Source organism: Brienomyrus brachyistius, chromosome 8 (genome assembly GCF_023856365.1).
Source record: "Brienomyrus brachyistius isolate T26 chromosome 8, BBRACH_0.4, whole genome shotgun sequence".
NCBI classification, from domain to species: Eukaryota; Metazoa; Chordata; class Actinopteri; order Osteoglossiformes; family Mormyridae; genus Brienomyrus; species Brienomyrus brachyistius.
The window spans coordinates 10,042,177-10,057,806 of NC_064540.1; the positions used below are offsets into that span (position 1 = coordinate 10,042,177).

The following is a 15,630-nucleotide window of genomic DNA, read 5'->3' on the forward strand; positions in this document are numbered from 1 at the left end:
GCAGATCCCTGATCCCTCTTGATAGTTTGTAATGGAGGTGGATGCTTTGGGTACTGGAGTGGGGGCTGTTCTTTCCCAGAGACATGTTTCAGACAATAAGATGCACCCGTGTGCTTTTTTTCCCCCACAAGTTAAGCCCTGCTGAGAGGAACTATGATATTGGTAATCTTGAGTTGCTACCAGTCCGTCTGCCTTTGGAAGAGTGGTGGCAGTGGCTTGAAGGCACTGAGGATCCATTTCTGATTCTGAAAGATCACAAGAATCTGAAGTATCTATAATTGACTAAGTGACTCAATGCCTGCCAAGCTAGATGGTCACTTTTTTATCGTTTCAACTTCCTTATCTCTTTCAGACCTGGCTCTAAGAATCACAAACCAGACGCTCTGTCCGTCTAATAATCTATTCATCCCAGAATTTTTACGCTCACAGGTCCTCCTGTGGGGACATGACTCTTTTTTAGCTTGTCATCCAGGGGTGCATCGCAGCCGAGCGCTCCTAGGACAGCGCTTCTGGTGGCCTACTATGCTACAGGACATCAGGGGATAAGTTGCTGCATGCCCAACTTGCCCTTGTAATAAGAACCTGTCCCGAGTTCTAGTAGACCTATTGCAGCCTCTTGAGATTCCCCGAAGCCCCTGGTTTCACGTATCGTAAGACTTTGTGACTGGTCTTCCTCTCTCTAGAGGATTTACTGGGGTCCTAACTATCCAGCTTCTCTAAAGCTGGTCCCTGTCCCTGTTCCCAAGCTCCCCTCAGCTATGGAGATGGCACTGTTACTGGTGGACTATGTCTTCAAGTTGCATGGTCTGCCATCTGGCATTATGTCAGACAGGGGTCCACAATTTTGTCCAGGTTCTGGAGGGAGTTTTGTAAACTGACTGGTGCCACCACGTGCCTTTCTTCTGGTTTTCACCCACAGTCCAATGGACAGATGGTGAGGGCCAACCAGGACCTGGAGCGGATGCTTCATTGTAAGGTCTCCCACTCATCTAAATCCTGGAGTCTTCCTCACTTTGGTGGAATACGCCCATAACTCCCTGCATGTGTCCTCCACAGGAATGTCCCCATTTCAGTGCTCTTTGTTATTCCTGATCCTGCTCCTGTGTCCCTGGCTACCATGGTCCCAGTCCCTATCCCCATGGAGGTCCCAGATAGCCTAACCTCCGCTCCTCCCTCCTTAGTGGAGCTCGTGTGGGACCCCTCGGAGATAACCCTGACTACCCCGGTGGGTCACCCCAACCTCCACCTCATTGTGCGACGGGATCTGGAACCTAACCTCATGAATGTCCGACGGCTGACTGTGCAGCCATTTAGCTACTCTTGTCCAAAAAATGAAAGCCAGTATGAATCAGTGCTTTGGCTGCTTTTTGGATCTAGATGAGGATAATTCTGTCCCCTTCCAACAACTGCGTGTTTTCTCAGCCCCACTATCTGTGAAATACTTGTGGACTTCTATGAAATGAAAGGAAATTCAAAACTTGAAATGCAGAAGTATGCAAAGTATAACATTTCATCACTGTCTAGATTCACCGCAGTAAAACCTTCCAGTGGAATTCCAGTGGTCTGTGCACCTTCATTGTTAGTCCTCCTTTGAATAGTATGCCAGCTGTAAATTAATATAGAATGTTCTGCTTTTTGAGTCTTGGTAACTTTTTAAATACAACACTTGCAATGGCTATAAATCTATTTAGAAATGGAGGAAACAACGAATGCAGGAAAAGCCGAACTGATGTGGAGTTGGGGCCATGTGTGGCTGAACAGGTCAGGACTGTCCGTGCCCCGGATCAGAAGACCACCAGTTCAGATCACATGCCCAGTAGAGTGATGTCACCATTTGGCCTCTGAGCAAGGCCCTTATTGCCAGCTGTGTCAGGGACTGTCTGACCTTACTTTATGAACTGTACATCATTTTGGATAAAAGCTTATGCTAAATAAATGTTCTCATGCAATTTTTTACTCTTTAATTATAAAAAAGCTATGCTGCTAAAATTCACACTGAGACAATGCCATGTCCAGGGATATTCCCTACCTTGTGCCCGCCGCTTCCAGGATAGACTGTGGACCCACTGGAAACTGCAGAGGACAAGTATTACGTGTTAAAGAGATACTACGTGACAGACATACCCAAAAACTAAAACAGTATGGAATCCATTATGTGAACACAAGCCACTAGCACAAAACGTTGGTACTTCACAATTCATATCATTCTCTTTGAATCCATCCATCCATCCATCCATCCATCCATCCATCTGCTTATGCTGGTCAGGGCCTGAACACCCTGGGTCACCTGACAAGGTTTTCCAGAAACATACAAAGCTATAGAAAACAAAAAAAAATCTTTGTTTTTCGCAATAACATTGCTTAAAAAATAAACTTAGAATACTTAAGACATAGAATATTTTGACATATGAAAAATGTACACCATAATTGTTTTACATATTTGTAGCATATTCTGCAGCAGTAACAGTGGGTCTCTAAAACTGTGCTTACTGGGACCTAGGGGATGCCCGCTGTACTGCTGGACAGAGCGTGTGTGTTTTAAAAGAAAAAAAAAACATCACTGCACACAATGTGTGACAGTCGGTGCCATACACAGCAGCGGGCACACAGAGGGCAGGGGGGCACCCTCTCCAAACAGCTCAGCTTCGCTCCTGCTACACCCAGCAGCAGAATCCCCAAGTGCCCCCCAGCCCAGCACTGGACAGGTGCAGGGCTGCTTCCCCCATCTGCATGCGAGGGCTGCCACTCGTCCAGGCTGGCTGTGCACCTGATAAAGCAGGATTGAGTTTCGGCTGCAGTACCACCCAGGACCGTCACCCTTCCACTAGGGCACAGCTGCTCCTAGGACCACCTCCACCACGACGGGCACAAGGTCCACATAATGCCAGAAGGGAAGAACACAAAATGGACCCAGAGCTATTCAGATGCGCCCAGATATGGCATTTCTGAGGTGAGGTGTACCTTCATTTCTGGTTTTAATTTAAGACCAACTGCAATGCATGTCTTATGATATTATTGTCTTTAATCTGAGAGAAGGACACACATACCAGATTTTAAGATGACAAGCTCAGTAAGTGGATTACTGATGCCATAGAAGCACTGTGGGATGTCCAGGCAGGCAAGGTGTGATGAACGGCACACATTTTCAACATCCCAGCTAGTGCTTTTAACTACTGTAAACTACTGATGTGGTCTGACATTGTGCATTATGTAAGACTCATGTAATATTTTTAACATGTGTAAGTTCTTTGCAATGTCAAGCACACAAGTTTGAAACACTAGCTAGGTAAAATATATTATAGTTTCTGGAGACTTTCTTGTTGAATGAAGACATTGTTCATTGATTAAGGTCTTGCTCTACAGTGGAAGCGGCAGGCAGCCAGTTTCACTGACAGCTGGGAGTCCAGCGGAGGTGACTCAAAATCTGCCCGATGACAAATGGAACCTATTAGTGTGAAAACAATTTTCTGAAAAGCATGAAAATGAGAGAGGTCAGTCACTGGAACAGAGAGTTTAGAGCAGACTGTGGGCTGTTCTGACTTTTGTCACATGATGTACTTAAAAAGGAATTTTACCTCAAAATAATTCTAAATTCCATATGAGTTGTTTAAATGGGGGATCTCTTATAATCTCCTGTAAACACTGTTAGCAGCATTATACATGCTAATGCTAAGGAGCATCTAGTGCGGATGAAAGCCTGAAAGACCTTTAGCAGCATGTATCGGCAATGCAGTACCTCAGTCAAGGATAGCAGCCGGCCAGAAAGAGCAGTTATTTAACATCACAAAAATGCCAGTTCACTGGAGGTCGCTTTAAGAAAATGATCTCGCATGGACAAAGTGCCCTTTTTCTCCCTTATCTCCAGCACACAGGAGGGCCCATGGGCTGTGAGGGGCTGGGCATACACAAAGCCATAGTGATTCACCTCTGATCTGCCTTTTTCAAACCACTTTAATGTGCACATCCTGTATATAATGAAAGGTTAGAAACGAAATGTTTGGAGTTATATTATACACTAGCATCAAAAATGAGATTCCATTCAAGCATTCGGAAAAAGTCAGGCAAAATTCAAATGCACTTTTGTATCATTTAGATATTTATAATCTACATGACAGCAACAATGATCCAGACAATAATAATTGACCAATCCATTCCTGTAATGGAGCAGTAAAGAATGCAGGACAGCTCTCTCTCTCTCTCTCTCTCTCTCTCTCTCGTCAGTGTAAGATGCTCACAGACAGATTAGTCAAAACAATGGTACATTAGCACTTGAAGTATTACACTAAATGGTTAAGAGCAGAGTTTCTCAACCTTTCAAACCACATGATCCGGCTATTTATCATTTATCAATTTTCCCTCTAGTTAGATTTCAGTAGGTGGGGGTAGTGGTCAGGGGGGTCATAGGGCTGGGCGATATGGCAAAAGTATTATATTACGCTATTGTTTTCCATAATCAGTAATAATCATTTTTATTTAAAATTCACTTTGAATTGCCCCTAAGCATATTCACAACATGACAAAATTGAAGGGATTGCAAACTGAAATCAAATTTTAATAAATATATACACAAATACATTTTGTTATAGGGAGTAACACCAGTAAATGCTGCCAGTACGGTTCATTGCTGGGTTTTTTTCTGGCTGCCTTGCTGCTAGGGGGGGGGGGGGGGGGTTCTGGCAGAGTTGTCCCCACACCGCAGTGAAAATAGAATGCTGCGTCCTGTTTTTAACTGATATGGGACATGATTTACCCATTATTTCTTTAATTTCAAAACGGAAAGCCCGATTGCTGGTGTTTGTGGGTGTAAATACATGCGTTCTGTATGTTCTACTCTATAGCAATGCTCAAAGCGGGGAAATAAGTTTGCTGTATTTAAAGTTTACCTGGCCCAAGTTTTCAGCACACAGGACCAGTGTGTTGTGTGTTAAACTGCAAGAAGTACTGCCAGGGGCGCCGCTAGCAATTTTGGGCCCTATGACAAAATATGAGGTTGGGTCCCCCTACCACACCCATTCAGATCTCTGGGGGCCCCTAAAGGGCGTGGGCCCTTAGAATTGTCCCAACTTTCCCCCCCTTAGCGGCGCCCCTGAGTACTGCCACATCACCAACATTGCTTTACCTTGTTTGTCCTTATTATCTAATTTTTCCTGAATTTATCCATTTCTGGATAAATTCCCATTTCTGAATTTATCCACTCTTGACATGTTTCTCACCTATTCCTTTTATCTTTTTTTTAATTTTTCTTGCTTTCCCCCCCCCCCCCCCCCCCCCAGTTTGTCCTTCCTCTTCGGCCAGCTCATCCACTGCAATATTTTGCATGTGTTAAAAATGAAATAAATAAATAAAATAAAATAAAATAAAGAAATTGATCAACATGAGGGGCCTATACAGAGTTTATAGAGCCCCTCATGGTAAAGCAACCATGTTTGGCACAGCAAGGCATTCAGACCATGATTCTGCTTGCTAAAGCTGCCGGACAGGACAAAGGGAAGAAAAATAAATAGAAAAAAGTATCTCCTTTTTCTAACGATGTTGTGGTTGCTGAGCTGTCGCTTTCTTCACCAACACTTGAAGCTCCTTCTGAGGGTGTGCTTATCTGTTCCATATTACCAAAACAGCAGCAGGTGGCGTGCTCTACTAACTCAATCAAGCCTGCTGTGCATTTGTTATACCCATTACAGACCTAATCGCATTTTCTTGCCACACTGCTTTAGAATGAATGGTGAATATGGCTTCTTGTATTTCCTAGGCAATAATTAACCATTTTGATAGTTTTATCATTTCTATCTATTCCCTTACTTTTTCCACAGTGGTATTCTTGACAATTGGGTTAACCTTTCAAAGAAAGGACTCAGAAGCATGGGAGAGGCCTGAATTATATTTTCAAAGTGTCTACCTTCAGCAATGGAAAAGTTGGGTCCAGTGTTGAGTCCGGCAGCCAACCGTTCAGTAGTGAACAGCCCCGGGCTGCGTGGCCACCCCACAGCTCCCAGCGTACAGCTCGGCGTTATTAGTGCACAGTCCCACTTCAAAGACCTACTTGGGATATCGTTCATGGTGACCCTGAACGCTGTGGCTCTTGTGGCCAATGTGGCCGTGATGGTGGCCATCGTCAAAGCCCCTCATTTGCGGAAGTTTGCGTTTGTCTGTCACCTGTGCGTTGTAGACATCCTGTGCGCTGTGCTGCTGATGCCCCTGGGCATCGTTTCCGGCTCCCCCTTCTTCAGCTCCGTGGTCTTCACTGTACTGGAGTGCCAGGTCTACATCTTTCTCAATGTGTTTCTGATCTGTGCCTCCATCCTCACCATCACCGCCATCAGCATTGAGAGGTATTACTACATAATACACCCCATGAGATATGAGGTGAAAATGACACTCAACCTCGCCATCGCTGTGATGATTTTCATATGGATCAAGTCTATTTTATTGGCCCTGATCACTTTGTTTGGCTGGCCAGCATATGGAAACCAAAGCTCCATCAGTGCCGCCCACTGCTCCCTCCACTGGAGCCACAGCAATCTTAGAAAGCTCTTTGCCATCATCTTCAGTGTGTTGTGTTTCCTGGTACCATCCATTGTGATCGTTCTTGTGTATTGCAATGTGTATAAGGTGGCGCGGTTGGCTGCCCTTCAGCATGTGCCCATGCCTTCCTGGGCCACAAACCCGAAGCAGCGCTCGGACTCCATCAACAGCCAGACCACTATCATAGCATCTCGGACCCTGGCACCGAGGCTGACCCCAGAGCGGATATTTGGGGGCAGTAAGGCAGCTCTCACCCTTGTACTCATTGTGGGACAGTTTGTTGTCTGCTGGCTGCCTTATTTCTCTTTCCACCTGCACCTGTCCCTCAACACATCGCTGAAGAGTCCAGAGGACCTGGAAGAGGCAGTTACCTGGCTCGCCTACTCCTCCTTTGCTATGAACCCCTTTTTCTATGGCCTCCTGAACCGGCAGATCCGCGAGGAGCTTGGTAAGCTGCGTCGGTGCTACGCCACACGCCCTGCAGACCTGGGGGGCTCCAGTCATGAGGGCTCAGCCCAGGAGAACTTCCTGCAGTTCCTCCAAAGGACCACCACAGATGCACGCTCCATTTGCGTGAACTCCAGCCCCAGGAATATTGTGCACCAGGAAGTCCGAATCCCTGGACAGATCCCAGAAGACTTTGATTAGAAATGCAGCTCTTTTGGATGGCATTGCTCACATTTTGACTTGTCATCCATTTATGCACATACTGTATTTGACATTTGTAATAGTAATACATTATTCATTAATACTGGATCAAGGCTTAAGTGTCACATACCACAGTTGAACTACCCCGTATGCTTCCAAAGCACTTTTCCATATAACTGCCTGTGAATGCCCAGCTCTGACTGCCTCTGTGTTTGGTCGCTGTGAAGGTGAATCGATTATTTCATGATATCGGAAAATCAATGGGACTGTTCATCTCATTTCACCTGAGTCATGCAATCTGATCTGAAGACTGATGGACCTGTCTTGGAAAGTTATTTAGAATCAAGTTAATTATTCTCCTTTTTCTGAATATAAAAACTGACATCTGGGACTGTTGTGGTTTAATAAAATTCAAAAAAGGGGATAGAAGTAATCCAGCAAACTATAGGCCAATCAGTTTAACTTGCATAACTGGAAAAGTAATGGAAGCTCTAATCCAATTGAAAATGGTAGATTACCTGGATTCAAATAACATTCTGAGGGATAGCCAACATGGATATAGGAGAGGTAGATCCTGTTTAAATAATCTACTTGAGTTCTTTGAGGAAGCTACAGGAGAAATTGATCACAAAAGGGTCTACGACGTGATTTACTTAGATTACCAGAAGGCCTTTGATGTTGTCCCCCACAAACGGCTCTTGCTTAAGCCCAGAGCTGCAGAGATTTTAGGAACTGTAGCAGCTTGGATTGAAAACAGGAAAACAGACAAGAAGCAGCAGGTAGTTATTAGAGGCACAATGTCACAGTAGGCCTGTGTTCATAGTGGGGTACCGCAGGGTTCAATTTTAGGACCACACAGTATTCAAAACAATCTCTTCTTGCCTAAGGCCTAAGATATAACAGACCCAATATTCCTCCCCTCCCAGGCCTACCAATGTCCAGTTTTACTTCCATAATTGTTCCTAATTTACATTAATGATATTGACACCAAGGTGGGTGGTGTAGCAGACACTAAACTAGCAGCACAGTGGCAACGGGCAATCTATGCAGGGAGCAGAAATATAAAGTACATATATGTTATGGGCTCCTCTGAAAGCAAAAGCAAAAGAGACTAAGGGGGGACATGATCCAGGTATATAAGATTCTAACAGGTCTGGATGCTGTTCAGTCAAATGGCTACTTCAATATTAGTTTAAAGACTAGAACTTGTGGCCATAGGTGGAAATTAGCGGGAGAACATTTTAAACTGAATTTGAGAAAACACTTCTTTACACAGTGTGTAGTTAAAGTATGGAATAGTCTTCCTGCTAGTGTAGTGTAAAACCCTGGCTTCCTTTAAATCAGAGCTAGATAAGATTTTAACAACTCTGAGCTATTAGTTAAGTTCTCCCCAGACAAGCTTGATGGGCCGAATGGCCTCCTGTCATTTGTAAATTTCTTATGTCCTTAAATGACCCAGATATGCAAATAAATATTTCAAAGATATTTTCCAAAGGTATAGATATATAATATTATTTTGTATATTTGGGGTGTCAAAGAAAAACTTACATTTAAGCATGCTTTAAATTTAACAGCACTAGTAATAATTTTAAGACAATTTATTACACAGTCATAGGGGGATTATTATTGTTATTAAAAATATATATATTTTACTACTTTTTAATAAAGCTCTTTGTTTGGAAAATGGATGGATGGATGGATGGGTGGGTGGATGGATGGAAGAGTTTTGAGGGAAATTATGTACTTTCTGAAAGCATTTGCCTTGTAGAACTTTATGTTTCAAAACCTAACTTGCATATTACTTTTAGTATGTATAATTTATTATATTCATCTCAAATACCACTTTTCCATTTCAGGGTTACAATGTAATTGATTTCATGTTAATTTTAAACAGCTTCTATGTATTTTCCCCTCATTTTGTGTTAAATGATTAAGATAAAGCTTAAATGTTCTGACCATGATATAGATACGATATAAAATAGAAAAAGAAATGTTATACACAACATTAAAAGCATTTACACAATGGTATGTTTATTTATTGTATTTGGTTTCATTTTAATATAAAAAATGGATGAATAAGTGACAAAACAGAAAATAAAGAAATAATATGTCACAAATAAATGTATGCATTGTTATTTTCCTAATTATAAAATAATTAGGATTAATAAGACACCCATTGCTCTTTGTTCTGTGCTGGACTGAATTCAACCACCACCAACCTATACCTTCACCGATACAGGCACATAGACCATCACAGATACAGACACGTAGACCATCACAGATACAAACTCATAGACCAACACAGATACAGACACATAGACCATCACAGATACAGACACATAGACCAACACAGATACAGACACATAGACCATCACAGATACAGACACGTAGACCATCACAGATACAGACACACAAACCATCACAGATGCAGATACAGACACATAGACCATCACAGATACAGACACGTACACCATCACAGATACAGACATATAAACTTGATGTACTATGTATTTATTGAAACGTATAATAAATTTTGGCTCGTGGAATGATATAAGCATCAATAGATATTTTTAATCAAAAGCAACCTTTAGCTTCATGTGTTAAGTAGGTGACACAGGGAGCTAGTCTGTCACCGTGCAGTGTCATTTATCACTAACATTAGATGTGCTAACTTATGTTCTCTGCAGTGAATGGCAAATTAAAGAATTACAGGAAGTGTATGTACAGTATGCCTTAGACAGGATATACTTGCTCTAACCATGCCATCCATATATTGCAATAGAATAATGGATGTAATGATCTAGCAAATGTGATTAGCTAGTTACACCTTCATTTTAATTTATTTATATTTGCTTTGGGCATGTTCGGTAGTAACAAATTTGGTAATATTTTACTTGAGGGGGCAGAAATAATTAGTAGTAACTCCTGAAGCACAAATCATGAACAAATATTGTAGCTACTTGAGATAAAAGGTGCGTCATGATTTATTAATGCAATTAGCACTCCCTCAGGGGTGACATGTCAGGAGGAGGCACTATAGTGCCTGATGGCAGCAAGCAGAAAGAACCCCAGTAGTGCTTATTAGCACACTGTGGTGGGGTGAGCTGCTGGCTGAAGGTACCCCAAAATAGCGCCCCCTGGAGGGGATGAGCAGAATTGTTCATAATGTTGCCCGATTTAACCAACATCCTCATATCCAGTACTGCTTCCAGTTGGTCCAGGGTCAGTCGTCTGATGGAGCTGGCCTTCCTTATGAGCTTGTTCAGGCATTTGGTATCTCCAGTCAAAAGACATCAGAATATAGAGTCTGCTCTTTGGACAATGGAAAGACAATGGAAGACTGGAAAACCATTTGCCTGGTCAGATGAGTCTTGATATTTTCTGCAACATTCAGGTCTAAATTTTGCATAAACAACATGAAAGTACTGATCCATGTATGTTCGTCTGGTTTCCACGTGCTTGCTGCTGTATGCACAAGAATTTCCTGCTGGGATCAATAAAGTTCACCAAATCTAATTCAGAAAAATGCTACTGAAGGGACTTGATTGAATTAGAGGCACAGTCTGATGTTCAGGGGGAGGACTATGTGTACTCTCTCCCGTGGAGGTTGCTGGAATGCAGTGCAGTTCAATGGACAGATAGATGGTCTGAGCGCCTTCCACATGATCAAAGATACATCAGCATCCAGTAAGAGTCATGGGGGGGGTTGTGCATTTATGTCAACAAGGAATGGTGCATAATCGCTATGGTACCACAAGCCACTGTTCACTAGTGTAGCTACTACTAAAGTAAGTGCTGTCTTTCTACCTGCTATGGGAGGTTACGGTTAGGGTGGCTTTCTGAAGTCTTTTGGTTAATGGCTTCATCCTTCCTCATTAGAGCAGCTTGTTTACAGAGCTTCATTATACTGGGGAGCACAGGTGATGCCTGGACTTGTCGATGAATTATCTACTGTATTATTAAGGGATTAATTAAATGGAATGATTTAAGTAATAATAAAACAATGGTTTTTTGTATATGGAATTTTAAAACTATTTTAGTTGCTCAACTGAGAATATAAATAAACTAATTTAAATTGCCCATGAAGTGAGCTGAACCATAAGTATGAAACAGGAGGTAAATATAAAGTTTATTTTTGGGCATGGATCAAATTTTATTGGGTAGCGGGAAGCTGACAGGATGAAGTGTTAAGTGATAAGTTTCACCAGTGGATAGTTTCTTCCTCAAACTATAGCCACCGTTACTCACTCTCACTGAAAGCAATTAGTTTGGTTTGGAAAATGTATACAAAGTTCTAAATCATTCCATAATATTTTTGTGAAATCTTTTTTTGAATCTCTAAAGAGTATATAATTTTGAGTACTTTCTCAATGTAAAGCTTTGCAACTAAATATCCCTCGATCAGCAATTATCCTCGTTTCCTCTGACTTCTTCCACTCACCACTGAAAAATCACGGCAAATATGCAAACATCTGTATGTGTGGGGTACAGGCTGTGCATAGTAAAAGGAGAGGAGTTCAATTATATTGGTTATGGAGATTGCCAGCTGAGGAGTTTTAATCCACAGAGCCTAATCCTTTTCACGCACACTATTTAATTATTGCCACTAAAGCAATTTCATAAATGATGAGATACTGTATATGCAAACTTAAAGGTAAAGGTTGAAGCCTTATTTTTCACTCACATGAAAGATTATTTTCCAGTGTTTCCTTTGGTTTGGACAGGAATTACAAGCAGAAATCGTCCATGTGGTGCCAATAATTCCAGCCACAGTGCCATTCGTGGGGACTCAAGCCTGGATTGCCCTTTAAGAAATACCTTTCAACTTTTGGTGTGATTGATTGCCCACGTGGGTTGGCTGTTTATGTGACCCCACCCCATGTTTGACTGAAATGAAGGCTACACCAGCTGTTGGATAGTATTTTAATCCTGGTGTCAGTCTAGGAACAGACAATTAAGAAAGTCCAGACTCCAGTCTCCTAGTGTTGCACTGTAGTATTCCGCTCCTTCTGTTCCTCAAGCTAAAGTAGGTCTCAGGTGATACCATGGTTGAGAAGTACAATGCCATGGAGGAGAAGCTGGTGGAGGACAGCAACACCAAGGAGATCGACCTAATCAACCGGGACCCCAAACAGATAAATGAAGATGTTGTCAGGGTAGGTGGTACCTCTGAATGCTAGTGAGAGGGCTGCATGCTTTAAGAGCATGCATGCTGTAGGACTGTAAGAGTGGCATTTTGGAAACTTCAGACCTGCATTCAATATAGTTCTGCAGTAGCAGTTTCTCAAAATAGCCAGCAGCCTACCCTCCTACAACAGCAAGACTTTCTGAAGCTATTTCAAGGAGGGAAATGGGTGTAACAAACAGTGGGTTTAGGTGCCGTTATTGGACCTAAAAAGCAGTTTACACAGTATATACATGTACATGTCTCTTTTTATAACGTGATTCTGTATGGCTAATGTTATTCAAGGACTTTCCCATATTCAGTGGCTGAGTAGTCTGTATATAATAAGGGAAACACTGAAAGAGTGAATAACTGAATATCATTTTAGCTTTTTTCACTCTGTTCCGTAAAATTGGCATGCTTTATCTGTGTTGTATGAGCCATTAACAGAATCATACACTCACAGGCCACTTTATGAGTGCTAGTACCACGCTGGACCCCCTCTTGCCTTCAGAATTACTTTAATTCGTCATGGTATAGATTCAACAAGAGTTGAAACATTCGTCAGAGATTTGGTTCATGTCGACGTGACAGTGTCATACAGCTGCTGCCGATTTGTCAGCTGCACCTTCACGATGCAAATCTCCCATCCCACCATATCCCAAAGGGACTGTAAACTTATTGTCATGTTGAAGAAAGCAGCGTGAGATGTTATGAGCTTAGAGACATGGCACCTTATCCGGCAGAAAGTGGATATGGTCAGCAGCAATACTCAGGTAGGCTGTGACATTTAAACAATGATCAACTGAAAGTAAGGGGCTTAAAGCATGGCAGTAAAATATCCCCCATGAGTGGTTATGTGCTTATTTGAGTTGTTGTCGTCTTTCTATCAGCTTGAAGCAGTCTGGCCATTCTTCTGATCTATACCATCAACACTGCATTTTCATTTCAATTATTTATTTTTCACCCCATTCTTGGTTAACTGTAAAGATATTTGTGTGAGAAAATCCCAGTAGATCAGTAGTATCTGAAATACTCATACCAGCCTGTCTGGCACCAACAACCATGCCAGGTTCAGTCACGTAAATTACCTTTCTTCCCAGTCCTGGTGTTTGACGTGAACATTACCTTAAGTTCCTGACCTGTATCGGCATGATTTTATACATTGCGCTGCTGACGTATGATTGGCTGATATTTGCTTCAATGAGCAGTTAAATAGGTGTACCTAATCACGTGGCCAGTGAATGTACACTCAGCCTTTATGTGGTATCATGACACGTTACTGAGCTACCAGTCTAACCATTAAAGAGAACATTATTCATTTATCACTATAATGATTAAACGTTTTACTAATGTGCCAGAATAATGAAATGGAACATGACTGATTTACTAATATAATTATTAGAGAAAATTCCACATCAATCGGTATAATCTTCTATTAAAAAACATGTAACTGATTTACCAGATGAATCTAGAGATTTAAGTTTGTGCAACTGGTATTGCAGCTGCTTATTATAGACAGACTGACAGGGTGGCTTGTACATACACCCTGACACTATGAGCAACTTATAGGTGCCAATCAAAATAAATGCATGTCATTGGACTTAGGAAGGAAGCTTGCACAAGATAGAGAGAACATGCAAACTCCCCATACACAAAGTGGAGGTGCAATTCAAACCAGTAATCCTAAAGGTGTAAAATGAGTGCCACCCCCGAGACCACATTTAGAACAGAGGCAGGATTCAAGCCCGTAATCCTAAAGGTGTAAGGTGACACTGTTGCCTATCAACCCACAAAGAGCTGAAGTGGTTTTCAAACCTGTTATCCTAAAGGTGTAAGGTGAGTGACAACCCACCAGACCACTGCACCACATTTTTTTCTTCCTTCTTGCTCTTTCATGCTAATTTTAATTCTTTATGTCAGCAGTGAACTAATTTCACACCAGCTTTTGATATGTGAATATACCGTCACATACTTTTCAAAAATGAGTATTTACTTATAAAACTGTCTCTCTCTATTCTCAGACATTTATTTGTAATGATGGACCTTATCTGTTTCCCAATTTGCCAAATGAGGGCATCCATTCGGCTCAAACATACTGCTCTGGGGGCAGGAGGGGGTTGAGTAAGTGTACACCGTAACACCATACATAGGCATTCAGCTGCACCATACATCCCCCAGAGTTCATGTCCTGCATCATACTGCCATCTACTGAGTCAGAGTAGCAAGTAGCAGTATATTTATGTGAACATTGCATCCTTATCAGCGGCTAAATGATTTCTAAGGGTCACTGAAGGTTTTCCAAGATTATCCTAAACTACTGTACGTTTTTACTAGTGTTCAGATATTAATTATTTAAATGGAAACCTGGTCATTTTCAGAAACTCCTTTCATTCCCAAGGCGAATATGCGTTTCTGTATGATAAAAGCACCTCTTTGCTGCCCAGGTGGAATTTGAGGATGTGATTGCTGAGCCAGATGGCAGCCACAGCCTGGATACTGTGTGGAAGGCCAGCTACACCACCTTCACTGTCTCCAAGTACTGGTGCTACCGGCTGCTGTCTGCCGTCTTCGGCATCCCCATGTCCCTGCTGTGGGGCTTTCTGTTTGCCTGCATCTCCTTCTGCCACATCTGGGCGGTGGTGCCCTGTATTAAGAGCTACTTGATTGAGACACAGTGCCTCAGCCGTGTTTATGGACTCTGCATCCACACCTTCTGCGACCCGCTCTGCGAAGCTATGGGAAAGGTCTTCAGCAACATCAAAATGACTCTGCGCAAGGAGGTGTAGAGCGTATACAGCAGGCCCGGAGCAGCCTTCCAGGATCACCAAGCACCACCCCAGTACCTCTTTGTAAATATACAGAATAACTCCCAGGTCCAGGACCCCAACTGCTGACTGCTTTCACAGATTCATACAGCCTACACGTTTGTTAAATAGTAAAATGGATCAATGTGCCACAGGACATTCTCTTTCCTGGGTAACCAATATACGCAATAATAATGCAACTCAAGAGATCTGTTGGTGCATTTCTCAATTAAAGTAAATGTTATCCCAATACTGTGCCTAGTCTAACAGAAAATATCAGAAGTCCTACTAACGTTTACAGTAACCTTCCAACAGATACGCAGACTCCCATAATCACACGGTTCAGGCACCAGAAAATGAACAAACAATATCTGAACTCATCCTCTACATGCTGAAATACCTTCATCTCTACCAGCAAATGAGAACTATAGCTAATCGACTACATACAAAACAGAATCCATATTCAGAGAAGGCTTCATTGGATGGGAT

The 15,630-nt window shown here is 42.2% G+C and overlaps 2 protein-coding genes across 5 annotated transcripts; both read left to right on the plus strand.

The window, feature by feature from the left end:
* The first annotated feature begins 2,648 nt into the window (after positions 1-2,648).
* On the plus strand, positions 2,649-8,851 carry gpr61l (G protein-coupled receptor 61-like). Of its 3 annotated transcripts, XM_049023513.1 has the most exons (3): positions 2,649-2,950; positions 3,364-3,491; positions 5,811-8,851. In XM_049023513.1, the coding sequence occupies exon 3, from the start codon at positions 5,905-5,907 to the stop codon at positions 7,168-7,170; it is 1,266 nt and encodes a 421-aa protein (XP_048879470.1). In that variant the 5' UTR covers positions 2,649-2,950; positions 3,364-3,491; positions 5,811-5,904; the 3' UTR covers positions 7,171-8,851. The 3 variants fall into 3 exon arrangements, with proteins under 3 accessions (XP_048879470.1, XP_048879469.1, XP_048879471.1); XM_049023512.1 differs by lacking the exon at positions 3,364-3,491; XM_049023514.1 differs by lacking the exon at positions 2,649-2,950 and having other exon boundaries at positions 2,968-3,491.
* A 3,251-nt stretch (positions 8,852-12,102) lies between these two features.
* On the plus strand, positions 12,103-15,391 carry LOC125747910 (caveolin-3-like). Of its 2 annotated transcripts, none has more exons than XM_049023515.1 (2): positions 12,103-12,326; positions 14,782-15,391. In XM_049023515.1, exons 1-2 carry the CDS (start codon positions 12,216-12,218, stop codon positions 15,121-15,123), a joined length of 453 nt encoding a protein of 150 aa, XP_048879472.1. In that variant the 5' UTR covers positions 12,103-12,215; the 3' UTR covers positions 15,124-15,391. The 2 variants fall into 2 exon arrangements, with proteins under 2 accessions (XP_048879472.1, XP_048879474.1); XM_049023517.1 differs by lacking the exon at positions 12,103-12,326 and adding an exon at positions 12,381-13,110.
* The last annotated feature ends 239 nt before the right edge of the window (positions 15,392-15,630 follow it).

What these genes read in the sequence shown, in the direction of transcription:
- gpr61l (XM_049023513.1), top strand. Translation starts at nt 5,905, where the DNA reads ATGGAAAAGTTGGGTCCAGTGTTGAGTCCGGCAGCCAACCGTTCAGTA.
- LOC125747910 (XM_049023515.1), top strand. Translation starts at nt 12,216, where the DNA reads ATGGTTGAGAAGTACAATGCCATGGAGGAGAAGCTGGTGGAGGACAGC. An exon ending in TAAATGAAGATGTTGTCAGG is followed by an intron (nt 12,327 to 14,781) that starts GTAGGTGGTACC and finishes TTTGCTGCCCAG; the next exon opens with GTGGAATTTGAGGATGTGAT.